The sequence below is a fragment of the Seriola aureovittata genome, chromosome 20, assembly GCF_021018895.1.
Source record: "Seriola aureovittata isolate HTS-2021-v1 ecotype China chromosome 20, ASM2101889v1, whole genome shotgun sequence".
NCBI classification, from domain to species: domain Eukaryota; kingdom Metazoa; phylum Chordata; class Actinopteri; order Carangiformes; family Carangidae; genus Seriola; species Seriola aureovittata.
Genome location: NC_079383.1, coordinates 16,846,895 through 16,872,048, shown reverse-complemented (window position 1 = coordinate 16,872,048; position 25,154 = coordinate 16,846,895). Strand labels below are relative to the sequence as shown.

The 25,154-nt window shown below is 40.0% G+C and overlaps 2 protein-coding genes across 3 annotated transcripts in view; one reads left to right on the top strand and one right to left on the bottom strand.

Annotated features, from left to right (window-relative positions):
* The window catches only part of pou6f2 (POU class 6 homeobox 2), a 74,282-nt gene extending 68,934 nt beyond the window's left edge, over positions 1-5,348 (bottom strand). Inside the window, exons 1-2 of the mRNA XM_056363703.1 lie at positions 5,249-5,348; positions 2,386-2,458 (exon numbers count right to left, since the gene is read on the bottom strand). The gene's annotated coding sequence lies outside the window, so the exon portion shown is untranslated. The remainder of the gene's footprint in view (positions 1-2,385; positions 2,459-5,248) is intronic.
* A 1,396-nt stretch (positions 5,349-6,744) lies between these two features.
* Positions 6,745-24,783, top strand: vps41 (VPS41 subunit of HOPS complex). Of its 2 annotated transcripts, none has more exons than XM_056364826.1 (28): positions 6,745-6,951; positions 7,314-7,352; positions 11,787-11,894; positions 13,368-13,445; positions 15,792-15,866; positions 16,867-16,929; positions 17,070-17,135; positions 18,735-18,854; positions 18,946-19,092; positions 19,177-19,239; positions 19,491-19,592; positions 19,964-20,093; positions 20,228-20,343; positions 20,442-20,560; positions 21,052-21,133; positions 21,229-21,321; positions 21,425-21,552; positions 21,771-21,915; positions 22,008-22,049; positions 22,140-22,190; positions 22,283-22,420; positions 22,520-22,574; positions 22,654-22,794; positions 22,914-23,050; positions 23,877-23,976; positions 24,069-24,113; positions 24,209-24,288; positions 24,434-24,783. In XM_056364826.1, the coding sequence occupies exons 1-28, from the start codon at positions 6,934-6,936 to the stop codon at positions 24,512-24,514; spliced, it is 2,562 nt and encodes an 853-aa protein (XP_056220801.1). In that variant the 5' UTR covers positions 6,745-6,933; the 3' UTR covers positions 24,515-24,783. The 2 variants fall into 2 exon arrangements, with proteins under 2 accessions (XP_056220801.1, XP_056220800.1); XM_056364825.1 differs by having other exon boundaries at positions 19,177-19,243; positions 19,495-19,592.
* The last annotated feature ends 371 nt before the right edge of the window (positions 24,784-25,154 follow it).

Below are 25,154 nucleotides of genomic sequence, written 5' to 3'. Positions count from 1 at the left end.
ATGAGATCAAAGATGACATATTGCAGCAGAGAGTGAGGCAACATGAACTTAAGGCCTGATTTAAACAAGAGATGAAGTCACTGATGTTCCCAAATATTTCTCCCAATTATTTTCATTTTTTTGTCTGCACTTAGAAACACGAATTTAAACAGCATCTACATGACATGATCACGATTATCTGTCTGAACATCTTGGAATAGGATAAATTCAGCAAAGTAAAATTAAGAAGTTCACACAAAAAAATTATGTTTAATAGAGAATTTTATAAATCGTTTAGATGCTGCCATCAGGACATTTTATCTCTATGGAGATCCCTTTTCCAAATACTAAACGGAAAGTTTCTTAAAAAGTGTTGAAAGAACTGCTCTTACCTAAACAAAGCTCCAGAAGAAAAGAGTAAAAAAAAAAAGAAAAAAGAGTTTTGAGAAAGTCCAAATGCTGAAGACAGTCAAAGAGCAGCTACAACATGCCACCACAGCGCAGAGACCAGCTAGTACATGCTTTCTACTGAACCAGAAGCAGCCTCCTCAACCTTTGTGTATCTGAATGGCCACCACAGGTTCACGCCTGAGGTTGCTTCCTAAGACAAGCACTGGAGATGTCACCTCCTCCCTCCCTCTCTCACTCTTCCTCACACACACATTCTCTCTCCCTCCCTTCCTTCTTCACTCCCTCTGTCTCTTCCCCCTTGTGTCTTCTGACTGGAGAGCTTCTCAGACAGTGTTCACCCCACCTCAGGCTCTGAGACACAGACACGCAGCAGCAGGACTACGGCCCTCTACCTTATTTATGAATCAAGTCCAACCTAAATATGTCTCAGCAAAGGACAGGTGACCGGCACATATAGACACAGAGAGGAAAAAGGAGGGTGAGTCTTATCTTGCCCCTGCACCCATCAATAGCCCCCCCCTTCTATCTGGGTGGTCGATAAGTTCCTGCCCAGAGGGGCCTTTTTAATGTGCTCATCATGGGAATCAGCCCACTTTGATATGACACATGATAATCTATGAAAATGTTAATCAATAGAAATAGTTTAAGCTGTCGTTAAAATCGTGAGCCGGCTGGTCAATACTCATATCCCTGGTAACAATGTCACTAGTCATCAGGGCTTCATTTGTGGAGCACTTAAATGTGGGACACTGCGCATCAATGCACCTCTCTGCCCGCCGAGGTAAACACATTTTCCCCTCTGTCTGAGCCTGGCCACACTCTGCATGCATTTGGGTCCACCCCCACCTCCTACCTCCTCTCCTTTGAGTTGCTTGATAGGTCCACTGGAGGGCAAAATTAATACCTAATTGAATCTTGCAGTCATCAAAATAATCAATAGTTTTTTATTATTTATTCTTCACAGTCTGTTGACTGTTTGAAAGCTCAGAGGGACAGCAGAAAGCACAGGCAGCCCTGAAATTTCTACCGTTTCACAATGTAATTTTCACTGGGGCATGAGAGTTTGCAAGACCTATAAAAAATGAGAGCAGTGGTTTTTGTTAGGAGGTGGGGGAAAAAAATAAAGGAAAAATGGGAATCTTTGCCCCAGCAGCTATGATGAAAAATAGAATAAACAAGCTACTGACACTTCAGAGAAGGGCAGGGTCCTTTCTGTCCATCCCTCCATCTTTTTCCCTTTCCCCTTTTCTCCTTATTTCATCATATCAGGAGTGTGGCGGTACCTCTCTAATGCTGGCATTTCTCTTCCTGACAGACTCCAAACAAGTGCTGGGAATGAGATCAGAGCTCTAATCTTCCTCTGGCCTCTGAGGCTCGAGGATAAGGGGGCAACACATCTCTCACCATCTTACGCAGCTGTTAATTACTTCATTTCAAAACAGCTAGCTTTGCCTATTTGCAACCATGCCACCAAACTGGGTGTGTTTATTAATTTAAACTCATGGAGTAATGTAATTACACTTAATGGGATAACTGTAATCTTATTGTAAAAATCCGTAATAAAACGGGATATTTCAAAAATTAACATAAGAAATTAGATTACTGTTTCTAAGCAGTGGCTGTGAAACGGATTAGCTTCATTTTTTAAAGTAGACCTCAGACCCCTGATTAAAGCAATAATGTGAGTTTGTGAATATGTGTGTGTGTGTGTGTGTGTGTGTGTGTGTGTGTGTGTGTGTGTGTGTGTGTGTGTGTGTGTGTGTGTGTAAGAGGGTTGGCAGGAGCGGACATGAGGGAGAAGGTTTGTCTCGTTTCTTCTAAGTTCGCTCAGTCTGGCCACAGCTCTCAGGAACAGGTTGCAGAAACAAGAAAAAGCACTTGATCCCCCCCCCCCGGCCTCCCGTTCACCAAACAACCCCAGTGGCCAGAGAATCTGTGGTTAGCAAAGAGTCCCGAGTGTCATCAGATATCCATGCTAATAGCTGGTGGTCTTACCCGTGCCGTCCCAGTGTGAGGGTGAGGGATTTCAGCATGTGACCGACACACTCCACTCCAACACTTAAGACTCCTATGGTTAATGAACAGAGAAAAATATAATCAGTATTCATCATAATTGCGATAACACTGTTTCATCTCATTTGCAATGATCCATGGTATTTATAGCAGAATTTAACATGGATTGTGCAAAAGGTTGGTACAACAGAGAATTCAGTATAGCTGTGACAAATTCTCATGGCATTGCAGTTAGTAGTAGTGATGTGTGTGATAAGTTGACTTAACTATTTAATGTTGCTACTCTTGCTAGTTGCCACCAGAAATATCAGTTAAACTAATTATTAATATTTTATCAATGTACAATGATGGTTAACTGTTGTGTCTGAGATGTTATGCAGCCACCCGCCACTAGACGGAGCTGCAAACCCGGAAGATGGCAGGCCCCCCTCTCCGGAAATTGTAAACCAATAAGGTTGGAGACAAGATAACATCTCGTAAACCCAGCGTAGTTTGGCAGTATTTTGATCTAGAAAATAAATGGTTGTATGGTTGCATGTAGGCTGTGTCAGAATAAACTGGCATATAATCACTCGACCGGAGAAATGCGTAACCACATTCAGCACAGGGAAGAAGGCTGCTGCCGCTAGCACAGTTAACATTAGCCATACTCAGCAAAACAATATGATATTGTTTACCCACAGATACTGTGATGCTGTGAAAGATAACGCAGTTCATCACAGGAAGATATGCTCTGCTCAACTTTGTTTTCTTACTTTTACACTTGTCAACTAATCTAAATTTAAATTCCCATTTAACTGACAGGAAAATTAGAAACATCCCTGGTTAGTATACAAAAGAATTACTCTGTACTTCCCTGTTTTGTACTAACAGGAAATTATATTTTACATGCACCAACCTGTTAAACTGTGACTTTGAAATGCCAAAAAAAACCTCAAAGATAAAGCAACATGTTTTTTTGTTTTCGCATTGCTCTGCAAGAGAATATTGCTCAACAGTCCATTTAAAAATCAAGCTGTTTTGAAGTCTTTTTAACTAACCTTAAATTCCTCACTTCCCCAGGAAACACACTACATATTTAAAACCTGCTTAGAATAAGAATGTAGATTGGAATTTGGATATAGTTTCTCTATAATGCACTGGTAATTTGTCCTGGGCGTTTTGCTGCCTTGTACAAACTGCATGCTGGGACAGGGCTCATCACAGATGTAACCCTAAAACATTATATCACTGGCAAAACATGTTTCCTTTTGGTTACATAATTTTATGAGAAAACAAATGTATTCCAAGTACGACACAGATCATCTCTTGTCTTCACTCACGCTATGACTGCTTTATTTTAAATCCATTATCAAGTGACCTAGAGCCTAAAACACAAATAAATTCATGCTGTCATTAGCTCCTAGGTTTTTCTGCTGGTACCTAATGAGTTAATGAGTAATACAAGGACATTTGTACTGACAAATAGTAAAGGCTGGTATCTGCCATTAGAAAATTGTTTCCATTGCTACCATAAACACAAATAGAAGATTTGACCACCTAAAAAAAGACTCACTAAAAAAAAACTAAATAAACTAAAACTAAAAAACTGAATACTGAACTATAAATTTTAGTGTTAATGTTAAAGGCCAACAATAACCAATAATGTTTAAGCACTCATTTTGCATATTTGTATCTGAATTACTCTATTGTATTGGGTAAATATCCCAAGACCTTTATGTCTAATGTGGTATGGTAGATGATGATTTGTCTCCCCCTTAGGGTTATTAACTAAACTGTTCCTCTCTCATATAGTAAATGGATCCTCGTGTTCTTCAGTGACAATTTCAAGAAAACACCATTAGGCATTCAAATGTCGAGTGCTATTAATATTTTCTCTGATTAACTCATAAAAAATGCAGTAGGTTTGTATTATTTTATCTGTAAAATTACAAGCTTATCTACTTCCTCTGTGTACTCTCTCGAAATAACATTGGTCAAAGTAGTGAAGATTTGAGGTGATTTTTTTGTTTTTTCATACTCATTAATATGATCAACAGTTATCTCACTCTACTCCACTAAAGCTAAAATGCTCCCCAGTGCATGGTCGGTGGGTCAGTGAAGGCTGAGGGCTATCAAAGCAGTGTATTAAAAGGAGCTCTTTGAAGCTTGTAAACCACGGTGCCCAGCAGGTCCACAACAGATAGAAGCCTCTGATTGGTCAGGTGTGTGTGTGTTTTTTTGCTAGATCGATCCACGGAGCTGACATTCTGGAGCATCAAAGCTTTCAGCACACTAATCTGACTCCTCCTATGAGGGCAAGGGTTGTTTTTATTATTTTCCTTTTTTTTTTCTATGAAATGCTTATTCCTCAGTGGGACTCCTGCATGCTTATGATATGAGAGTGAGCAAACCATATGTTTTAAAGGTTTGGAAGGGAATGAAAACATATTAAAATCAAGCTTGGACACTATTTATCAACAAATAAATAATGCAAAACTATAGAGAGTGATGGGCAGAGCAGCAGAGAATCACAGGGCCATTCATTGGGCATACCATTGGCAGTAGAGGAGTGACACCACAGAGATTCACACACCACTGCTCCTCAAAGTCAGTTTCCCCTCACACTGTCTCTGGAGACCTGTGCCACATACACACTCATGAAAGGTGTGAAAATCTGATTTCCCAAAAAGGATCGGTAATTCTCTGTGAGGGTGGAAGCCACAATCAATAAATCATTGCTAAGTAGATTGTAAAGAAAAAAAAATTATTCCCCTTTGGTATCAGTGCATTAGGATTCTCCTGAGGATGGATGAGGCAAGATGGGGGTGTGAGACAATCTCAATAAAGAAGAGGCAAATCATACCTTTGGCATTCATCTGGACTCTGGCAAGCAGCTGTCAGCAGAGCGAGGAAGGACAGGGAGAGTTGACTAATAGCTGAGGGATTGATTTAGCCACAATGTTCAGGAATGTCTGAAAATAAAAAAAATAAAAAGACTTGATTTTAGTGTTAAGGTTTTGATCTCTCACCCTGACATAATAACCAATTTTAAATCTTTCATTTTATCATTGAATGCAGAGGTATCTTGTTTATTAAGGAACGCTCAGGTGGCTGTGACAGCCATTCAGTGGTGGAAAATAAGTACATTTGTTCAAATACTGTGCTGTATAATTTTAATATAAAGGTTGCATTTTATGCTACTTTATACTCCTTTACATATTTTACTTTTAAGCCACTACATGTCTCTGACAGCTATACACATCACTTATAAAGATTTTACATACAGAACCTGATCAGCTTAAAAATGTGTTGCACTGTCAAAGTGAGCTCCACTTTGACCTGCTGGTGTGCATCAATATAATCCAATAATATAAAATGTATAAATATATAACACTCTCAAAGAGGGTGTTCTGCATATAAGCTAATAATACTTATAAGGACCTTGAATACAGGAGTTGTATTTGCTGAGTTTTATATTGTGGTACTACTACTGGTACCAGCTACTGTTGTAACTGGCTGGGGAGGAGCAGCTTTCAACTACTTTAGTTGCATATTGCTGGGTAGTTAATTGTAACTATGTGTTGTATTTCATGCATTCAAGCTTATTGCACGTTTTGTATGTACAATATTAATAAACAATGTAAACAGTAACTGCAGCGGAACTGTAGCTGATAAATGTAATGTGGTGACATAAAAAATACCATATCACTAAATGAAATTTAGTGTAGAAGAAGTAGCCTACCAAAAAATTAAAAATACTGAAGTAGTACATCAAGAACCTCAAAAGTATTTCAAAAACTAAAAAGTATTTAACCTAGTTACTCTCTACTGCTTTCCACCACAGTAGCTTAAAGGATCTGAATACTTCCTCCTTCACTGCAGCCATGAACTGTTTTATCCACCTAGGGAAAGTTTGAAGGATAGTCTGGCATTAATTAATTGTATTTGGCAGCTGTTCAAATTGTTGCAGTCGATATAAAAAAAAAAAAACCTCTATAAAGACATGATTTGTAGTTTAGAGTATACCTAGCTGTACTTGTCGCAGTTAAAGACTTTATTAGGGTAAGACATTAACTTTTATCCCAGAGAAAAGAAACGGGCAAACTGTTACGTGTAACTTGCTAGCTTAACCGTCTCAAACACGAACGTTAGAGAAAAAAAATGACTCTAGAAAAGTCTAAACTGAAGCAAAAACCAGCTTTTAAGGCGTAAGAATTGTAGGGAAATAAAAATACAAAGGTGGAAAATACATTTTTAGCTCTCACCTGCCCTTAATTGACACCACACCTCACCTCTCGATAGTTGGCATCGTCTCTCTGTCGGGCAGACTCCAATACCCACAATGCCTCCCGGTTTTAATTCAGTCATGTGATTTAACTTATGACAGGGAGCAAGCTTCGACAACAAACATCGTATATTGTATTGTGGATGTTTTTGACATGAAGCAAACTTAAATGCGATATTTCCGGAGCTTTAACATGTATTTTCTAAACAGGCACTGACATATTATAACCATTCTGTCGGGATTTAACGCTATCTAATATAACAATGGCGGAAGTGGAAGAGGTAAGCACTGCATGCTAACGTTAGGTGGCTAACTGTGGATGTTTTCTGCATCAAATAAATAAGAAAGATGACCTGTGAATTTTGTCAACTGTCTTTTTGTTTGATTTACCCTCTTATCAAAACCGTCTCATGATTTCTATAGCGTGGGAGGCAGAGGTTTGTGAAAATATTATAGCTGTACAACGATAGGATGTCTGTATTCTCTAAAGAAATATGGAACTATGCCTTATCTTCATCATTTAAATTAAATTCAGATGCACCAACCTCTAAATGTCCCACAACTGTAATCTTTGCTGTGTTATATTGTCAATAATCCCTGTTGTTAGATTGTTGAAATTCATTCAAAATGTGTCTTCATTCAGGGCAGAAAATCAAGTGAGGAATTCACAGATGAGTCTGAGGTAAGAAACTCAACCATTATTAATTTGTGCTACCATTTCTTTGTCTTACAAAAAGACAGAGTGAGAAAAACTTTATTTCAAGTCAATGGGGGCCAGGGAAAAAAAATTACACCCAGAAATGTCATGCAGTTGCACCAGTATGTCAATGTAAAAATGCATCAACAGCAACATATTCTCAATGTCAGGGGGTGTGAATGGTTCTGTGAATAGTTCTGTCAAGCATGGGTGATGTTTGAACCCAAATAAAGCTCCCTGCCTCCTGAAAGGACTGTAATACATAGCCAGCCTTTATCAACCCAGCTTGATCCCGTAAGGATCTTTGTCAAGTTTGAGAGGTGTCAAACACTCATGAATTACAGATAGCTCTCCTGATCCATCAATATTATGGCCGAGCTTCGGCATGTTACAGTACACTGGTGCTTCTGAGAACCACAAGTAGGCTAAATAAAATATAGCTTTACACATCAGCCTGGCAGGAAGGGGAGTTTGTCTTGATAGGAAGCAGAGAATAGAATGAAATACCTCTCCGAAGAAAACAGTTAAGAGTGAGCAAAACGAAAAGAGGAAAATTCCAGGCTTGTAAATAGAAAGAGCTTCTACATCCTGTTTTTTGTCTTTGCACACTGTGTTCAGTATTGTAGAACACACAACACTCACAGGGAAACAAGCACCGGGGATTGTGGGATTGCGTGTCTCCTCCAAGTGGCTGCAAGGAGATGGTTATTTAAGAATAGTCCAATATACTGTAGTTTGCTTGGTGTCTAATACTGCTGCTGCTGTTACCTGGTTCACAGCAGCCTTTCTAGATGAAGGCAGTGAGGGCCTCTGTGTACTACACTCTGCTACTCACAGAAGAAATGAGCAGCATAATAATTTGTCAAAATTATGGATCTTGAAAGTTGGAGGCAGGCTCTTCACTACCTTTGCAATTTGTCCAGGCTAGTCTGATTTGTAATGACATAGTACAGTAATAAGCTCAGTTGTGAGTGTTTCTGCTTGGTCTTGTTTTGATGCCTGATCTCTGAACCATTTACGTAGGAATGGGTTTCATCTTAACTTTGGAGTACAGTGGATGAAACCTAGCAGCAGATGACACATAATAATACTACAGTAACATACCTATTACACCTCTTCTTCCTCACTTTAGCACTGAAACAAAATAAGCAGAGTTACTTCAGAAATTCATTTTGGAGAGTCGGGAAGGAAGTACCTGACCAATAATTTGAATCCTAATCTGAGAATTTTAATTTCCCTGTCAGATTACATTTTTCACAATATTTACAAAATGCTCAATCCCAGCTTCATTTAAAGAGGGAAGGTTTCCATTTTTAACCCTGGTTGTCTGAGAATGTAACCAAATTGTGTCGTCGTATTAAATTTGCTTTGATATAACAGCTGTGCTACCAGAGAGCACATGTAGTTCAAGGGTTTGAGCCAGAAAAACAAGCTGAGGTGGGTGAAGAAGTGGATTCATTCAATTCATGTCCTTCTGTTTAGCCTTAATGTACTTTTCTAAAGAATTCCTAAGTTCATGTTTCCTGTGTATTTGAGGAATGTTATTCTACATGTGGACATGAGGAATTGTTCAAGCCATTGTATCTCAATTTCCAATAAAAATGGGTATAACACAAAGGCCAGCTCTGTAGCCGACAAAACAAAGGGAAAGTTATAATAGATTTAGTCACAAAATATGCTTTTATCTTATAACTGTGGTCATAATAAGCACATAAAGGTGGGTGGAAAGTTAAAGGAAGAAATGTCATCTGTGTCTCAGTAATGTGTTGGTCCACCGCAAGTGTCCAAAACAGCCCAAATGCTCTCATGTGAAGACCCTGAAGTCTCTGCAACTCTACTGGAATCATGAACACCATTCTTTTGAAAGATATTCCCTCTGTTGGTGCTTTGATGATGGTGGTGGAGGGCACTGTCTAAGACATTTATCTAAAATCTCCCATAAGTGTTCAGTTTGGTTTAGATCAAAAAGCCATAGCATGCATTTTACATCATTTTCACACTTATCAAACAATTCAGTCTCCAGCTGCATCATGTATCTGCTGCTGTTTGTCGACTCCTTTTATTCAGATTTTTACTTTAATTTGTCCCCCATCCCCATCCTGTCACCCATGGGTGACAGGATGATACATTTCTCATCCTACATGTAGGTTTGTGACTAGTGTGGTGTTCAGTGTGTATTTGAAAGCCAGAATGTAGATAAAAGACTTGGTTCAGCTTGCTTTTTATCTTAACTGCCAATAGGCAAAGGATATGGCAAAGATGGTTACAACACAAGGGCCAGCTCAGTAGTTGACAAAACAAAGAAGCAACTTACAAGAGATGGCAAAAGTTTGAAAATGGGTAGTTTCTCCCTTGGGATGAAGTTTGCCTTTGTTGTTTGATACGCCTTTGAAACCCGTGACAAATGCCCTCGCATCAGAAATCTCACAACCAGAATACACAGGAAATAGCCTAGATATGGCGTTGTTGAGTGGGAAAGGATTGTTTTTGAAAATAACATTTTTTCCACGCTATTGTCCCCCACCTCTAACCCAGTAGCACATAATGGCAGACAATGTTTTGAGTTGATGCACCCTCTGGGCAGCCACAGACTGTGCAGCATTGGTTATAAACTGAATTATGAGTAATATTCAGGCTGTGACTGGCCGCAAACGTTTGCTCACGCTGGAAAGTGTAACACTGTAGAATACCTTAAGTTTGTTTTATGAAAAGACCAAATTCATGTATTTCACTGGGGATGAATGGTCTCATGAAAAAAAATAAAAATTACTTTATGCTGCATTTCACGCAAGGTGATGGAAATCTGTCTTTGTGCATATATCTCCTGGTACACACATTCAAGACATATGAATCTTCTTTGAAGAGGTCAGAATACATGTAGGATTGTTCTTGCTGCAGTGATGGTGACAGTGTGAATGTATTAGCTGCATTTTAGTTATTGGTGATCAATGGAAAATTAATTGGCAACAATTTCCATAACTGCTTAATCATTTTAGTCATTTTTCAAGCCAAAATGTCACATGTTCTCAAGTGTGAGGATTTATTGCTTTTCTTTGTCCTGTCTGATACTGTACTAGATGATTTTAAGGTCCTGATTGAGAGTCTTTTACAGGAGAGAGAAATCAAAACATTAATCAACTATGTAAATAATAGTTTCAGCCCTAAATTGATGTTTTATCTTGTCCAAGTAAATAAAGATGAATGTTTGTTCATCTGCTGTTGTTGTTGCTATTGCATTGCAATGATATGATAGTGGTATGTTATGGTTATACAAAATTATTTTGCCAAATTTCTAATGTAGTTAAAAACCAACGATATGCATTGTCTAATTTTTTTGTTTTACACTTGTGAAGGGTTTTGTCTGATGAACAGAGGAACACAATTCATTGCATCGAACATCAAGTCAATTTAAACCATTTAATGTGATTTTGCATATCGTCACCTTCCTAAAATAATGGCCTAAGTCATGTTTTGACAAAAATGTTTTTTTTGCCTAAATCACCCCCTCATGATGCTGGCCACCTCTGGTAAAATCGCCTGAATCCTCAGTTGAGGGGAACATGCAATTCTACCCCCGGTTGTATAATGACCTATGTCAAAAGTGTGACTCTTTTGTTGAGTTTTTTGTGTTTCCTGAAAAACCTGAAAAAATGACTTAGGCCATTATTTTAAGAGGGTGTCGATATAATAATACATTTTAATTAAATAGATTTTGAAAACTATGCTTGACATTCTTATGTTCTGATGTTGATTTTTAACCATTTTCCCCAACCTTACAAATACGTTTATTTTCAAGTGTGATGGAGTTAAAGGTCCCCTGTGGAGTTCTCGTCGTTAACATTCGCTGTTTCTCGACAAACATATTGTGTGTATCTTTAAATGTGCTGAAGGCGTTTCCTTCCTCATAAAACATTTGTATTGTATTTAAAATGTTAAATGATTTAAATCCATGTTTACTAGCTAGCCCTCTTCTTCTTCACTGCCCTTTTGGTGGCACATTACCGCCACCAACAGCCGGTCGGTGGAATAGTGTGAAACCGATGACCGGAGTGTAAATTGCAGAGCCTGCGCCCTCGTGCGTCCCTCATGCAAACCGAACAAAAGAGGGACGCACATGTAAAAACTTTGCTCTGTAGCGCCACAAGTGGCCAGAAACTCCACAGGATACCCTTTAAGTTGAGTTATATTGAAAGCATACAAAGTCATGTCACCTCCATCACAAAGCACTGGGTTTAAATGACTTGAGGTGGACATTTTTTGTCTCTTTCAGTTTACTGCATGAAGGGTTTTGTCAGGGGCTTTCAGAAAGCATTGTGAGCTGTAGCAATTGTGAGGGGGGACGCCGTGTTGTTGTAATGAATACCTTTTAAGAAAATGATATGGTGAGAGCCCATCTTAGGAGTCTACTTTCTCAACCAGGAGGAGGACAGCGAGGAGGAGCCCAAGCTGAAGTATGAGAGGCTCTCCAATGGGGTGACCGAAATCCTCCAGAAGGATGCAGCCAGCTGTATGACCGTTCACGACAAGGTAGAGGTTATAATCCACCACCCACAAGGACATTTCAGTTTCAAGTCCAGCCATGTCAAGTAGAGATTTCTCATTGTTTATGTACACATTTGAGAGATGTCCTCTTCAAAGTTGGTTTTCGTCCCCTCTGTTGAATCTGTAAAGGCAGGCCATTCTTTTCTCACCTTCCCCTGCTTTTCCACTCAGGGAGGTCCATCAGGAGACACCAGGCGCCATTGTCTTCTCCTCTTTTTATTCCCACTGTTGAATGCTGATATTTTTAAGAGGGCCACTCTCAGCAAGATGGTTAATCGTCGTGGCACCGGCAGCACACATGCACGCCTGAGCAGAGCAAAAGTCATACCCAGTCGTGTCTCCTCACCTGATGTTTTATTAACCACTATTGATTTTCATTTATTTATTTTTACTTTGAGGATTCGCCCCCCGCCCCCCCCTTTATTTTATAACCTCAAAACAGCAGCCGTGCCACAGTGAGAGACATTGTTTTTGCTGAAATTCTAAATTTGATCTGACTGTCTTTCTTCCTGGGATTTCTGTGCTTGTGTACCTTCTGCCATCCGGCTCCCTGTGTGGTCACACCAGCCCCCACCGCCCTCCCAGGCAAACTCCCACAACCTTAAAGCCACCGGCAGCACATATTGCCTTATGTTGCCTCATATTTTAAGTGTCTGAATCGGAATTTCATTTGAACAATTCCATTCTGATAAATCCCTTTAAAAGTCGCTCCGCCTCACAAGGTTGAACCCTTTATTTATTTATTTTTGGTTATTTTATTTGGGGAGATTGCAGGGGCTCTGTCTGACATGCTCAGCTGTGCCTGTAAATATAAGCATTTCATTATAGACTGCACTGAAGCATGGTGGGCTCGCCGCACATCCACATGCTGGTCTAGAAGGGAGGGGGATTAGGAGGAGGGCATGGAGCAGGGGCTGGGGTGGAAGAACACACACTTAATCTAATGCCAAAAGCCCCCAGTTTCTATAATTTTTTTGTCCCCGTGGACTCATGTACACACACACACACACACACACACACACACACACACACATACACACACACGCACGCACACACACATTTGCACGCACCTCTGCTGAAGCACAAAACACAGAAACCAGTTGCTGCTCAGTAGAAATAATAGCTCTGTGCTGGGCAGGGAGGTGATTGGGTTGCATGGGGAGCATGGGAAGAAGTCAGATGTACAGTGCATTTATTATGCTTAAGCATTTTAATTTGAGAAAAAAAAAATGCCATTTCACACTGCCTGCTTTAATAAATAGGGCTTTTCCACCCCCTGCAATTTCACAGTTTTGCCTCCAAGCCCACCCAATCCCCACTCTGCCCATGTCGCTCCAGCTCCAGGAAATATTTTTTTATCCTCTTCCACAGCCTTCATCAGCACAAGATTTTTCCAAAATCTTGAATTGGTTTCAAGTGTCTTCTAGTTTAATTTACATTGCATTTATCCCTTTTCAGTTTCTTGCCCTAGGTACCCATTTTGGAAAGGTCTACCTGCTGGACATCCAAGGAAATGTCACTCAGAAGTTTGAAATTGTGAGTACATTAATATTCTTTAGGTAATAATAATAGAATTCTTCACGCTTTGTGGTTCATGTCTTTTTAGCCGTGCTAACATCATAGCTCTGTGGTTGGGCCACCATTTTGGTCCAGACTGAAATTTCTCAACAACTATTGACTGAAGTGTCATGAAATTTGCTACAGACATTCATGGTCCCTACAGGATGAATTGCAATTACTTTGGTGATCCCTGAACTTTTTATCTAGCGCCATCATCAGGTCAAAATCTGAACTTGTCCAATAGTTTGGCTTATAACCAAAACTATTGACATTCTCATCTGCTAACATTTCGTTGATGCTAATTTGCCAACACACTCAATTAAGATGGTTAACATTATATAACAACAATAACAATGATATATTCAACATCAACATGTTAGCATTGTCGTTGAGAGCGTGGTACCCTGGTAGATGTAGTGGAAAACTTCACAGACAGAGAGCATCATTAGGCTGTGAGCACCCTGAGGTGCTTTTACACTGGTAACTTGTACAGTCTGTGGTGTGGCCCCTCAGATATCAAAGAATGTAACTCATCATTTTTAATAAGACAGTAAGCAGCTGCAACTTGAAACATAATGTTGTCCCTGCTGATATGTTCCCAGATGGCCTCGTGGTTCATGAGTACGCTGTTGTGATGTGCCAGTGATATGTGAGAAGTCTACATATTTATATTTTAAAGTTAAGGCGACCTAACTGTAACTTACTTTTTTTTCCACTACAGTAGCATTAGCATTTATTTCAAAGCACGGCTGGTCGCAAAGCTGCTAGCATGGTATGCTAAGATACCTTCATTCAATCATTTTGTTCTGTCCTAAATAGTAAAGACAAATCCTGCAGTTCTTTACCTGCAGTTGTCTTTTATTGTTTCTCTGTGTGTTATCCTACCAGAGGGATTATAACCCTTCTTGTATTATTGTTTTCCATCTCCACAGTGCAATCCTTACAGCTCAAACATCAGCTGCTGTAATACAGTGTATTGTATCTTACTAAGCCAGTTTCTCAATATAAATTTCTCCTTGTAACTTCTACAATCTTGCCTGAAGCGGGCCTGTATCCCTTGATTGCCACGGCCATTATTATTAATAGTCCTTGAGTTATCAAATTCTCAAAACGGTGCAGAAGTCTCAGATATAACTTGTAGAGGTCAGACAGACTGGGCTGTAGCCCGAGTACAGAAATGCTGAGGTCAAGTCTCAGCAACACACCACATGCGGGTAGCAAGAAAAATGTTTCTTAACATTTTTCATGTTTGATTTATTCATTGAAGTGTTTAATTCAAGAAATGAAGCTCTCGACACTGTCAGGAATACGAATATGGGAACTGAGTCTGAATTTTTTTGCTGGGTTAAAAGAACATAAACATACTGGCTGATTATAAAATCCCCAAAACATGTACATTTTTAACTATAGAATGTAAACTGTCCCCTCAGTTGCTAAAACTAACCCTGAAGGAAAATTTCACACACGCAATGTATGTGTTGGATGTATCGCCAGAAAAGATCTTGCATATCTGATTCAGTGGCTCTATTTTACTTTGCCAATACATTTCTGCTCACCTGATCTGGAGGGAATGAGTTCTGAAAAGTCATTTAATTTAATTTAATTTAAAAAAAAAGTCAAAAGAAAAGATTCAGTAATCACGGCTGATTTGGCTGGCTCAAAGGAGCAGTTTTACATTACTTTACCTGCGCTCGTGCTGCAGACTGTAGTGTTCCTGCTGAGCACATTGATTCAAGTGCTCACCTAAGGACCTCGCTGCCAGTTATCAGTCGTTGCCTGAAAGAAACAAATAGAAGAGACACCGCTGAGTTCTGGCTGATGGATTTGTGACGTAGTTTCATAATGAACCATTCAGAATTCAGTGAAAAGCACATTTAATATGCCGTACAAAATACCCAGGTGAACCTAATGCACTGGAGGAAATGTAAATATATGATAAGCGCAAAACTTTTCCTCCTTTAGTGTACACAGAGGCACAGTCGACCCTTCAGGGATGTTTTTAAGTAACATTTCCTGTAATTTATGCCATTTGGTTGATCCTTTTATCTAAAGAGCCCTATAGTCTCATGCATGTCTAAAATATAAAAGCATCAGGAGTGAAGGGACGCTTAACCTTCTGAGTATTAATGCCATGCTCTATGCATTGACACATATGGGACCATTCATCCATTACATACTCAAATTTTGGGGTTTTTTTTTCCCTGTTTTGCTTTTTCTGGCATTTCACTTAGCGAGGTAAAATGTCAGCCAGCAACATTTGGCCAGTCACAAAGATATTCGCCCGCCTCTAAAAAAAGATGCCATGATATTGTGTCTCCGCAGAGTTCAGTGAAGATCAACCAGATCAGTCTGGATGAAAGTGGAGAGCATGTGGGCATCTGCTCCGAGGATGGGAAGGTGAGATCTCTCTGCTCATCACCGCTGGTTACTGATCCTTGGGCCCGCAGCGAAGAATCACCAATCAGTGTTTTTCATCTTCCATAATTCGTCCTCAGATTCAAATAAAACTCATCTTATCAGTGTTAAACCTTATGCTAATGATGTGGAACTTGAGGTATTTGGTAGTGAATTTTTAGAAGGCACTTCTCTCACTGTCAGAGCATTAACCTGGAGTTTTATCTCCACCATATCTACACATAAACCCATATTTTTTTCCATGATGTGCGAATTTATAAAAAGCTCGTACCAATTTTGAAGAGTAGGGGAAAGGATTGCACTCAGATCCGTTGAGCTGTCAGTCAGCCATCAGCCGTCTATGGATACCCTCTCCATGTTCTCCACCTTGCTGTTATCTTGTCTCTTCTCATCATTACCACCATCCTTCATGGATTTCGCAGTCAAGATATGCTCTCTGATATCACCCCCCCACATACACACACGCACACACACACATTTCTAGTACTTTGGTGGCAAAAACAAGATCTTGTCGCACAAAAAGTGGAGCAGACAATTAAAATCAATGCTACAGCAATTGTTTGCCCTCAACCAATTCAGTTGGCTGTTAATCCTTTGAAATCTAACTTAATCCTTAATCACTGGTGCGGCTAAAAAAAAAAAAGATAGCATCAGAGTTTTATATTATTCCCATACTTAAAAAAATCTCTTCTTTTTGGGGCCTCAGATAAAGGAAAAGGGGGTGTCGTGTACTCTAATGGTACATTGGAGGTTGCTGTGGTCAAGTCGAAGATTAGGACCCCTGTTTCTAAACCCTGCAGGGTTCAAAGAATCAAGTTGCCCACTAATTGGTGACCCAGTGGAGAAGTAGGGAGCCAATCAAAGTCTTTTCTGACCACAATTCTCCCCGCTGGCCTTAGATAGTTGCAGAGACAGCAATTAAAGGAGACATTTTGAGTTATTCACCTTTGCTTGCCATTTCGCTGTCTCATCTCTGTTTCAGGTTCAAGTGTTCGGCCTCTACACAAGAGAGGGCTTCCATGAGAACTTTGACTGTCCCATCAAAGTAAGTTGCCAAAACCGAAGTGTTTTAGTGTGTATTTATCGGTATTACCTGAATATAACATTAAAAAAAAAATTCAAATTTCACTCTTCTAAACAGTCGAACCTTATGGTCTCATCTGTCCCCTGTCCATTGTTTCATAGGTGGTAGCGTTGCACCCGCAATTCACCAAATCGAACTACAAACAGTTTGTCACCGGGGGCAACAAGGTAGGTTTTAGAAGTACTCCGTACCTGTGCAGTCCCTATGTACAGTTTCTTGCCATTTCTAGGTATTTCCTGCCACAATGATTCATCCTGATTGTGTCCGGGTGAAGCCGAATCCCGCGAACCTTCTCACTTTGGCTCGGCTGAAGGCGATGTACAGGCCTTTGTCTGGTGTGAAAGGCTCTTACTTTTCTGTCTCTTTGCTGGAGTGCTCTCGGGAGAGCTGCCCATTTTCACAAAGTGCTGTTCGCTCAACAGTGTTTGAAAGGCAATACTTCACAAGCACAGCAAATAGATGTCATTATCAAGAGGGTACATAGTCTTAGGATTTCCGGGTGCATACAGTGATCTCTTTCCTGAACGCTGTTTCTGGTAGGTATGTCACTACGGGAAGGTGAAAACTGTTTTAGACGTTAGATTTGTCTTTTTTGCCTTCGGGAAGTGAAACCAACCACGTATTACCACATGCCAATTACACTACTATAAACTGCACTGATGTAGCATCATTGCGCAGCCATCCATAAATAAAGTATACTGACATTTATACAACAGGGGTGAGGAAAAACAACTTTTTTATGAAACCCCATTGTTAGTGTTACTTTGCCATTTTCTTTCAATTGCCGCTGATTCCTCTCAGTTCCAAGTTGTGAAGGCCTCCACAAGGTGCCTGTGATGAAAATCAATAAGCCTCAACGGGAGCCACGTCCTGTCACAGGAAATTCAATTTTGTCTCCACAGTTCTTTTGTCATATCATCTCTTTGTAGAGCAAACTGTTTATTAACATAGCCCAACTGCTGAATTAAAGAGCCTATACAACCTTCTCTCGGCCTCCGTGGTAATATTATGTGCTTTTTTTGGGCGGGTTTCTTTGTATCAGTTTATTTTGTAAGGACAGTAACAATGCAGGGAATGTGAATGGCAGGCTTTGTCCTCTCCACCATGTACAGCACAAGGCCTGAACATTAAACTGCGATTGATTAAGTAGATCTGAGGCCACCTCAATGCCACATTGCAATGAGATAAAAAAAAAAACAGACTTCACACAACACTCAGTTGTCTGACTGAGCTGAAGACGGTACACATAGCATGTTTAAATACTTATTTCTGTATTTTACACCACCCACAGTCACTAAATAAATGGTGTGTATCCTAAAGAAGCCGTAACCATTAGGATTTAAATGAGAGGGATGTATGAAATCATTCGTGACGTCAACCATGTGAATCTTTAAAATGAGTTCCTCCACCACTGAATGCGACGCTAATGTGAAGCGTTCTCACTCAGATGGAGTCTAATGAGCGATCTATCTTTATTGTCTTTGTGCTGAAATGCTCTGAAGTGGAATTAAGATCTGGATATAAGGATTAAAATCAGGTTTTACTTCATTATTTACGAGAAAGTTCCCCACAGTTTTAAGTTAAATCTATAAGGGCTGCTTCACCCTTTTATCAGACGCAGCTCCCGACTGCATGTTCCTGTGTAATGTGCTGTTCATCTACTGCCCTCTGTAGGCGGTACGGAACAACTGCACTCCTCAGTTTCTTCTAACTTGAGATGAGCATAGTGTTGTGTTAAATACTGTCCTGATTCCTTTTCCTTTTAGCTTCTTCTGTATGAAAAAAACTGGCTGAATCGCTGGAAGACATCTGTTCTTCATGAAGGCGAGGGCTCCATCACTAATATCAAGTGGAGAGCTAATCTCATTGCCTGGGCAAACAACGTGGTGAGTGCTCTGTCACACACTCTTAAAAACATGAACATAAAAAATACAATACCGAATCTTAAAATTTTTTGTCTCTGTCGGTTTCTCTCAGGGAGTTAAAATCTATGACATCAGCACCAAACAGCGGATTACCAATGTGCTGCGGGACAACGTCAGTCTGAGGCCTGATATGTACCCATGTAGCCTGTGTTGGAAAGACAACGCCACCCTCATTGTTGGCTGGGGTACTTCCATTAAGGTTTGTTTTTTTGTTTTAACTCACCAGTCATCGCAGGCACCAGCTCCTGCAGTTTGTCAGAGTCATTTTCTCATTTCTCCTCAGATTTGTGTCGTGAAAGAGCGAAATCCTACTGAGATGAGAGATCTGCCCAGCCGCTATGTGGAAATAAGTATAAAGTGCACTTCACATTATGAGAAACTGTGTAACAATAATCTTCATTTGTAGAGCACTTCTCTAAACAGAATGTTTCATTCAATTCATCAATTTCTTAGTTCCTACAAAGCTGATCATTTGAAGATGTGTGACAAATATATAGAATATTATGATTTTAGCTTTTGTCACCACTCCTGTCTTGTAAATTGATTAAATCCACTGTAACAGGATGGATAACGTTTCTCTTCCTGTGTCTCTTCCAATCAGCGTCTGCGTTTGAGACCGAGTTTTTCATCAGCGGCCTGGCGCCGCTGGCGGATCAGCTGGTCACCTTGTTCTTCGTGAAGGAGAACTCTGATCACATGGTAACGATACTCCTTTTACATGCACACTCTAATTGTGTAAATCCAATGATGTGTTTATTACTGAGGTCGCAGTTAAAGGTGGTGTTGTACTGGACTACGTTATTACTGAAAGGCATTTTGTCACAACTTTTAGTCCGTACAACACCATCACCAGCAATGACCTCAGTGCGAAATCATGTGATTCAATTAACACCTCTATGACGGCATCAACAAAAACCTTAACAAAGATCAACAACAAAAATCATAAAAGTTGATTTACGGACAGAACAGCTGTCTTACATTGCATTAGACTGCACAGATGAACCTAACAAGTGGAATATGACTTTTTACTGATTGTGTGTGTGTGTGTGTGTTTGTGTTTGTGCATGCAGGACGAGGAGTTTCGTGCACGGCCTCGTCTCGACATCATCCAGCCTCTCGCCGAGAGCTGTGAGGAAATCTCCTCCGACGCGCTGACCGTGCGCAACTTCCAGGACAACGAGTGCAGAGACTATCGGCTCGGTGAGACTGTAAAAACTGCCCCAAGACAAATGTCACGCAGCCTTTTACTGCGCTCTGATTTCATTATGCACCGGCTGTCAAATGTCAGCTGTAATGCGCAGTACGCGGAGGCATAAATGTATTTTCATTAACAGAGCATGCAGAGGGAGAGTCGCTCTTCTACATCATCAGTCCCAAAGACGTTGTTGTGGCCAAGGAGCGAGACCAGGATGACCATATTGATTGGCTGCTTGAAAAGAAGAAATATGAGGTTTGCGTTGGTGAATTTTATGAATGTTGCAAAAAGGTTACAGTCTATAATGTCAATGTTTAATGTTGTGTCCTATTACTGTGGTTGAACTGTGACAGGAGGCGCTGATGGCTGCAGAGATCAGCTTCAAAAACATTAAGAGACACGACGTTCAGAAAATTGGGATGTCTTACATCAATCATTTAGTGGAGAAAGGAGACTATGACAGCGCTGCGAGGTAGGCTTTGCATGTTCTCCAAATGGACTGTAAGTTGTGAGGTTTGTGGGAGATATATATAATCAGAATATTTCATTCTTATCATTATTTAAAATGTCAGAAAGAAGGAATACCCTTAAACATAGTCCAAATGTATTTTCTCTAAAATTGCTGAGCAGTTAACATGAGATTTTAAGTTCCTCGAATACAGATCCGAGTGAGGAAAAGTTTTCCATTTATAGGCTGATGGACTAAACTATATAGTATGACAAAAAAAAACTCTTAACTCCACCTGCTAACTTTTTCCAGAGCTTAGAGCAGTGAGTGAACCTTGAGCTGTTTTTTCCAAGGTCAAAAGAAAACTTTTACTTTGAAAGACCAAATCCTTTTTGACTGTGCCTCCATGTTTAACATTTACATTGCTGATGAATTGACGTGACTGTACAGCAACAAGAACCTCCACCGCTAAAAGTCATCTGCTTGGTTCATGTGTTTTGTTTTTTTCAATGCAGGAAGTGTCAAAAGGTTCTTGGGAAAAACATGGAACTATGGGAAAATGAAGTCTACAGGTTTAAAACCATTGGACAGCTGAAGGTAATTTAAGAGCTCTTTATTACAGTCAACATGGTGATGAATTGATTATGAAATGTGGCGTCTCTTATCAATATTGAACCTCCTTCCATCTTCAGGCCATCAGTCAGTATCTGCCCAGAGGAGATCTGCGTCTCAGACCAGCCATCTATGAGATGATCCTGCATGAATTCCTCAGAACTGATTATGAGGTACTATGTCCTCCACTGCTCTCATCGCCTTGTGACAAATCCGGCATAAATGAATTATTTGATAAACGTCAGCTTAACTCTCTGTCCTGTGTCTCCACAAAAGGGTTTTGCCACGCTGATCCGGGAATGGCCTGGAGAGCTTTACAACAACATGGCCATCGTTCAGGCCGTCACAGATCACCTGAAGAGGGATCCCACTAACAGCACCTTGCTCACCACGCTGGCTGAACTGTGAGTCAACACATTTATTGAGAGCAACACAAAATGACAGTTTTTAATTATTATAACTAAATGAAAAACAGTTTGGAGCAATGCTGTATATACTGTATGTTTGCAATGATGCTGAGGGGGTTTCTGGGGTTGACTTGGTGTGAAAATAACTGCTGGTTGAAGAAATTGACACTAAATCATCTATATTTATATAGTAGTAACTAGTCGGACTTTTGCAGGTACACCTACGACCAGAGATACGACAGAGCCTTAGAAATCTACCTGAGACTGAGGCACAAAGACGTTTACCAGCTGATCCACAAACACAACCTGTTCTCATCCATAGAGGACAAGATCGTGCTTCTCATGGACTTTGATAAAGAGGTAAAAGACGAATCGTAGACAGATGAGGACGTCTTGAGTTTGAATATTTTCATTGTCACGTTTTACGTTTTTAAAAATCCTTCTGAATTTAGAAAGCTGTTGACATGCTCCTCGACAATGAAGACAAGATATCAGTAAGTGAACCTCGCACCCATCGATCTTTTTTCCGGAACATTGCGAAATACGCGATTCCGCTGAATGTTTTTCCCTTCACTCACTAACAGACGGACAGGGTGGTCGAAGAACTCGCAGACAGGCCCGAGCTTCTGCATGTGGTGAGTCAACATGCAGATAACTTCAGATACAATCACGTTAAGTTTGTCACTTTAATTCAAAACTCATTTCAAGGTGTTTTTTCCCTCCACAGTATCTCCATAAATTATTCAAGCGAGACCACCACAAAGGCCAAAAGTACCATGAGAGGCAGATTGGCCTGTATGCCGAGTATGACCGACCGAATCTCTTACCGTTCCTGAGAGACAGCACACACTGCCCACTTGAAAAGGTACAATCCCACATGCCGTCCTACTGGACAATCCACATTTCCAGAAGCTACAACAAATGAATGATGTTTTCTCCTCTTTTCTGTCCTTCTCCATCTCAGGCTCTTGAGATTTGTCAGCAGAGGAACTTCGTGGAGGAGACCGTCTTCCTGCTCAGTGAGTGTTACAATAATGTTTGTTTCCCTACTTTATGTGAGATGCTTTGAAGGACGCTAATCTGACATGTTGCTCCCAGGCAGGATGGGGAACTGCAGACGAGCTCTGCAGATGATCATGGAGGAGCTGGAGGACGTGGACAAAGCCATAGAGTTCGCTAAAGAGCAAGACGATGCAGAACTGTGGGAGGACCTCATCTCTTACTCCATTGACAAACCACGTATGATACAGTTTCCTATTGACTCAGTTCTAATCATTTGTTTGACTTTCTTCCTTCGTCATTTTCTCACTTTCTCCTAATATCAATTTGTTTCCGTCGCTCTGCTATTGTCTCTCCAGCATTCATCACTGGCCTCCTTAATAACATCGGTACACATGTGGATCCCATCCTGCTCATCCATCGCATAAAGGAGGGCATGGAGATCCCAAACCTCAGAGATTCGCTTGTGAAAATCCTTCAAGACTACAATCTACAGGTGAGACATGTTTCCCCTCCATTAGCTCACATTCAGTTTCACTTGCAATCTTTATGGTGCAGAAATAAAATCAGTATTTGTCTATGGAGGGCTGCATTAATACTTTCTCTGTCAACAAAAGAGCAGTGTGTAATGGAAAGACAGCACTGATGCAAGAGACAAAGCGCCGAGGTGACATAATACTACTATGAAATCCACATAAGTAATAATATGTATCATCAACAATAAAATTTTTATTAATAGAGAGTTAGAAGATTAGATTAGTAGTGCTACATTGCATCACTTTAGTTTTATGATAAGCACTGAGTTTTAAAAAATCTTATAACCTCAGTAGCTCCATTTAGAAGAAGAATTTATCACTTCAGCTATGATTAGGGTGATTTTAGAGGAGAAATATTAAAGCCCTCACAGACGTTTTAAGACATAAAAATACTCTGCTTGGAATAATGATTTGTGTCTGAGATGGGTTTTTTTCCATAAAAAAGTTCAATGACTTTGTTAAAAAAAATTTAACGGTTAGTAACTCTACTCCTTCTCCCTGATTGAAAAGTTCAGACTATGAATATGTAAATATTCTTCATTTCAAAAGTTGTGTTCACTGAAACGTCGACGTTCTCAGTCTGTTTGTCCCCAAAGTTTCAAGTTTCCACATCACACTTTGCAAACTGGGCCGCGAGTGACTTCCAAACTAGTTACGTCACTAACTCCTGCTCGTTATGGTCGCATCTTAAACTCAGATTGAAGATGAGCAGAGAGAAAATTTAGAAACTAGTGTCAAACTGTGTTGATTTGTTTATTGACCAGCTTTTGTTTCCTCGTTTCCAAGATTCTCTTGAGGGAAGGATGTAAGAAGATCCTGGTGGCCGACTCTCTCTCCCTGCTGCAGAAGATGCACCGTACACAGATGAGAGGAGTCAGGGTCGATGGTGGGTGCACTTTTCTGGCGTTCATGCAGTAGCAGTGGACATTAAATCCCTGAACTTTTTAAAACTGTTGTTGTTGTTGGTTTTCTTTTCAGAGGAGAACATTTGTGAGTCATGTCATGCCACAATATTACCATCAGGTAGGTCCTTAATGTCGCTGTGTGCAAGTATTTTATTGTTGTGCTGCATTTAAAAGCTATTTGTTTCTTATTTATGCTTCACACCTGTGTTTAAGACATGGCCAAACCCTTCGGAGTGGTGGTCTTTCACTGCAGACACATGTTTCACAAAGAATGTTTACCATCTCCAGGAACAGTGAGTAACTGCGTGTAGTCTGTGTCACTCGTGCTGTTTCATTTTGTTTCTACATGAATCATATCCACCCATCACACGTTTCCTCAGGCACTATTCTATTTCATCCAGGAGGATCAAACATTGCGTTTTCTTCTCCCCGTTTCAGATTCATGGGGTCCAGTTCTGTAACATCTGCAGTGCGAAGAGGCGAGGGCCAGGAAGTGGAATACTTGAGATGAAAAAGTAACGAGGATTTATGCGCTCACAATGTTATTATTGATGCTTTTATCTTCCCCCTGTTGCTCTCCCTTTACTGTCAGTGCATTGATCAATAAATATCACTTTCCCTCAGTCGCTGAACTGTACACTTGCAAAAATGCAAAACATTTATATCGGATTTTCTCTGTATATTTAAATCCAACAACTGTAAAGTGCTGCACTTGTTCTGCTTGCCACTAATGTGATTTGGTGATGAAAAGTTTGCAACGTCTGAGAAATAAAATAAAATAAAAACTGCCTGGTTTGTGTCTGGTAATTATTTATGTCCTCCCCATAACTCAGTTTAAGTCAATACTGTGAAGTCAAGATGTGTGAGGAGAATTTATTTACACGTGTATTGTAATGTGCAAACAGTTATTTCATTCATCACAAGGCTGGGAAACTTTTAAGAAGACCATCCTCAACAATATCTTATATTTTACTATTATTATTATTGATTCTGAGGAGAAAGAAAATTCATTTATTCTTAACAGTTTGAGCTTTTGTATTCCATTGACTGGTATCAAAGTTGAAAACAAATTTGCAACATTACAGCAGAGATCATAATGAAATATAAGATGTTGTGGAGGATGGTCTTTGTAATGGGTTCCCGGGTTCTCTTTTTAAAT

Excerpts from the sequence above, each read along its gene's own strand:
- vps41 (XM_056364826.1), top strand. Across the intron at positions 19,593-19,963 it reads AGGAGAACTCTGATCACATG|GACGAGGAGTTTCGTGCACG; the intron begins GTAACGATACTC and ends TTGTGCATGCAG. Across the intron at positions 22,575-22,653 it reads GGAGACCGTCTTCCTGCTCA|GCAGGATGGGGAACTGCAGA; the intron begins GTGAGTGTTACA and ends TGTTGCTCCCAG.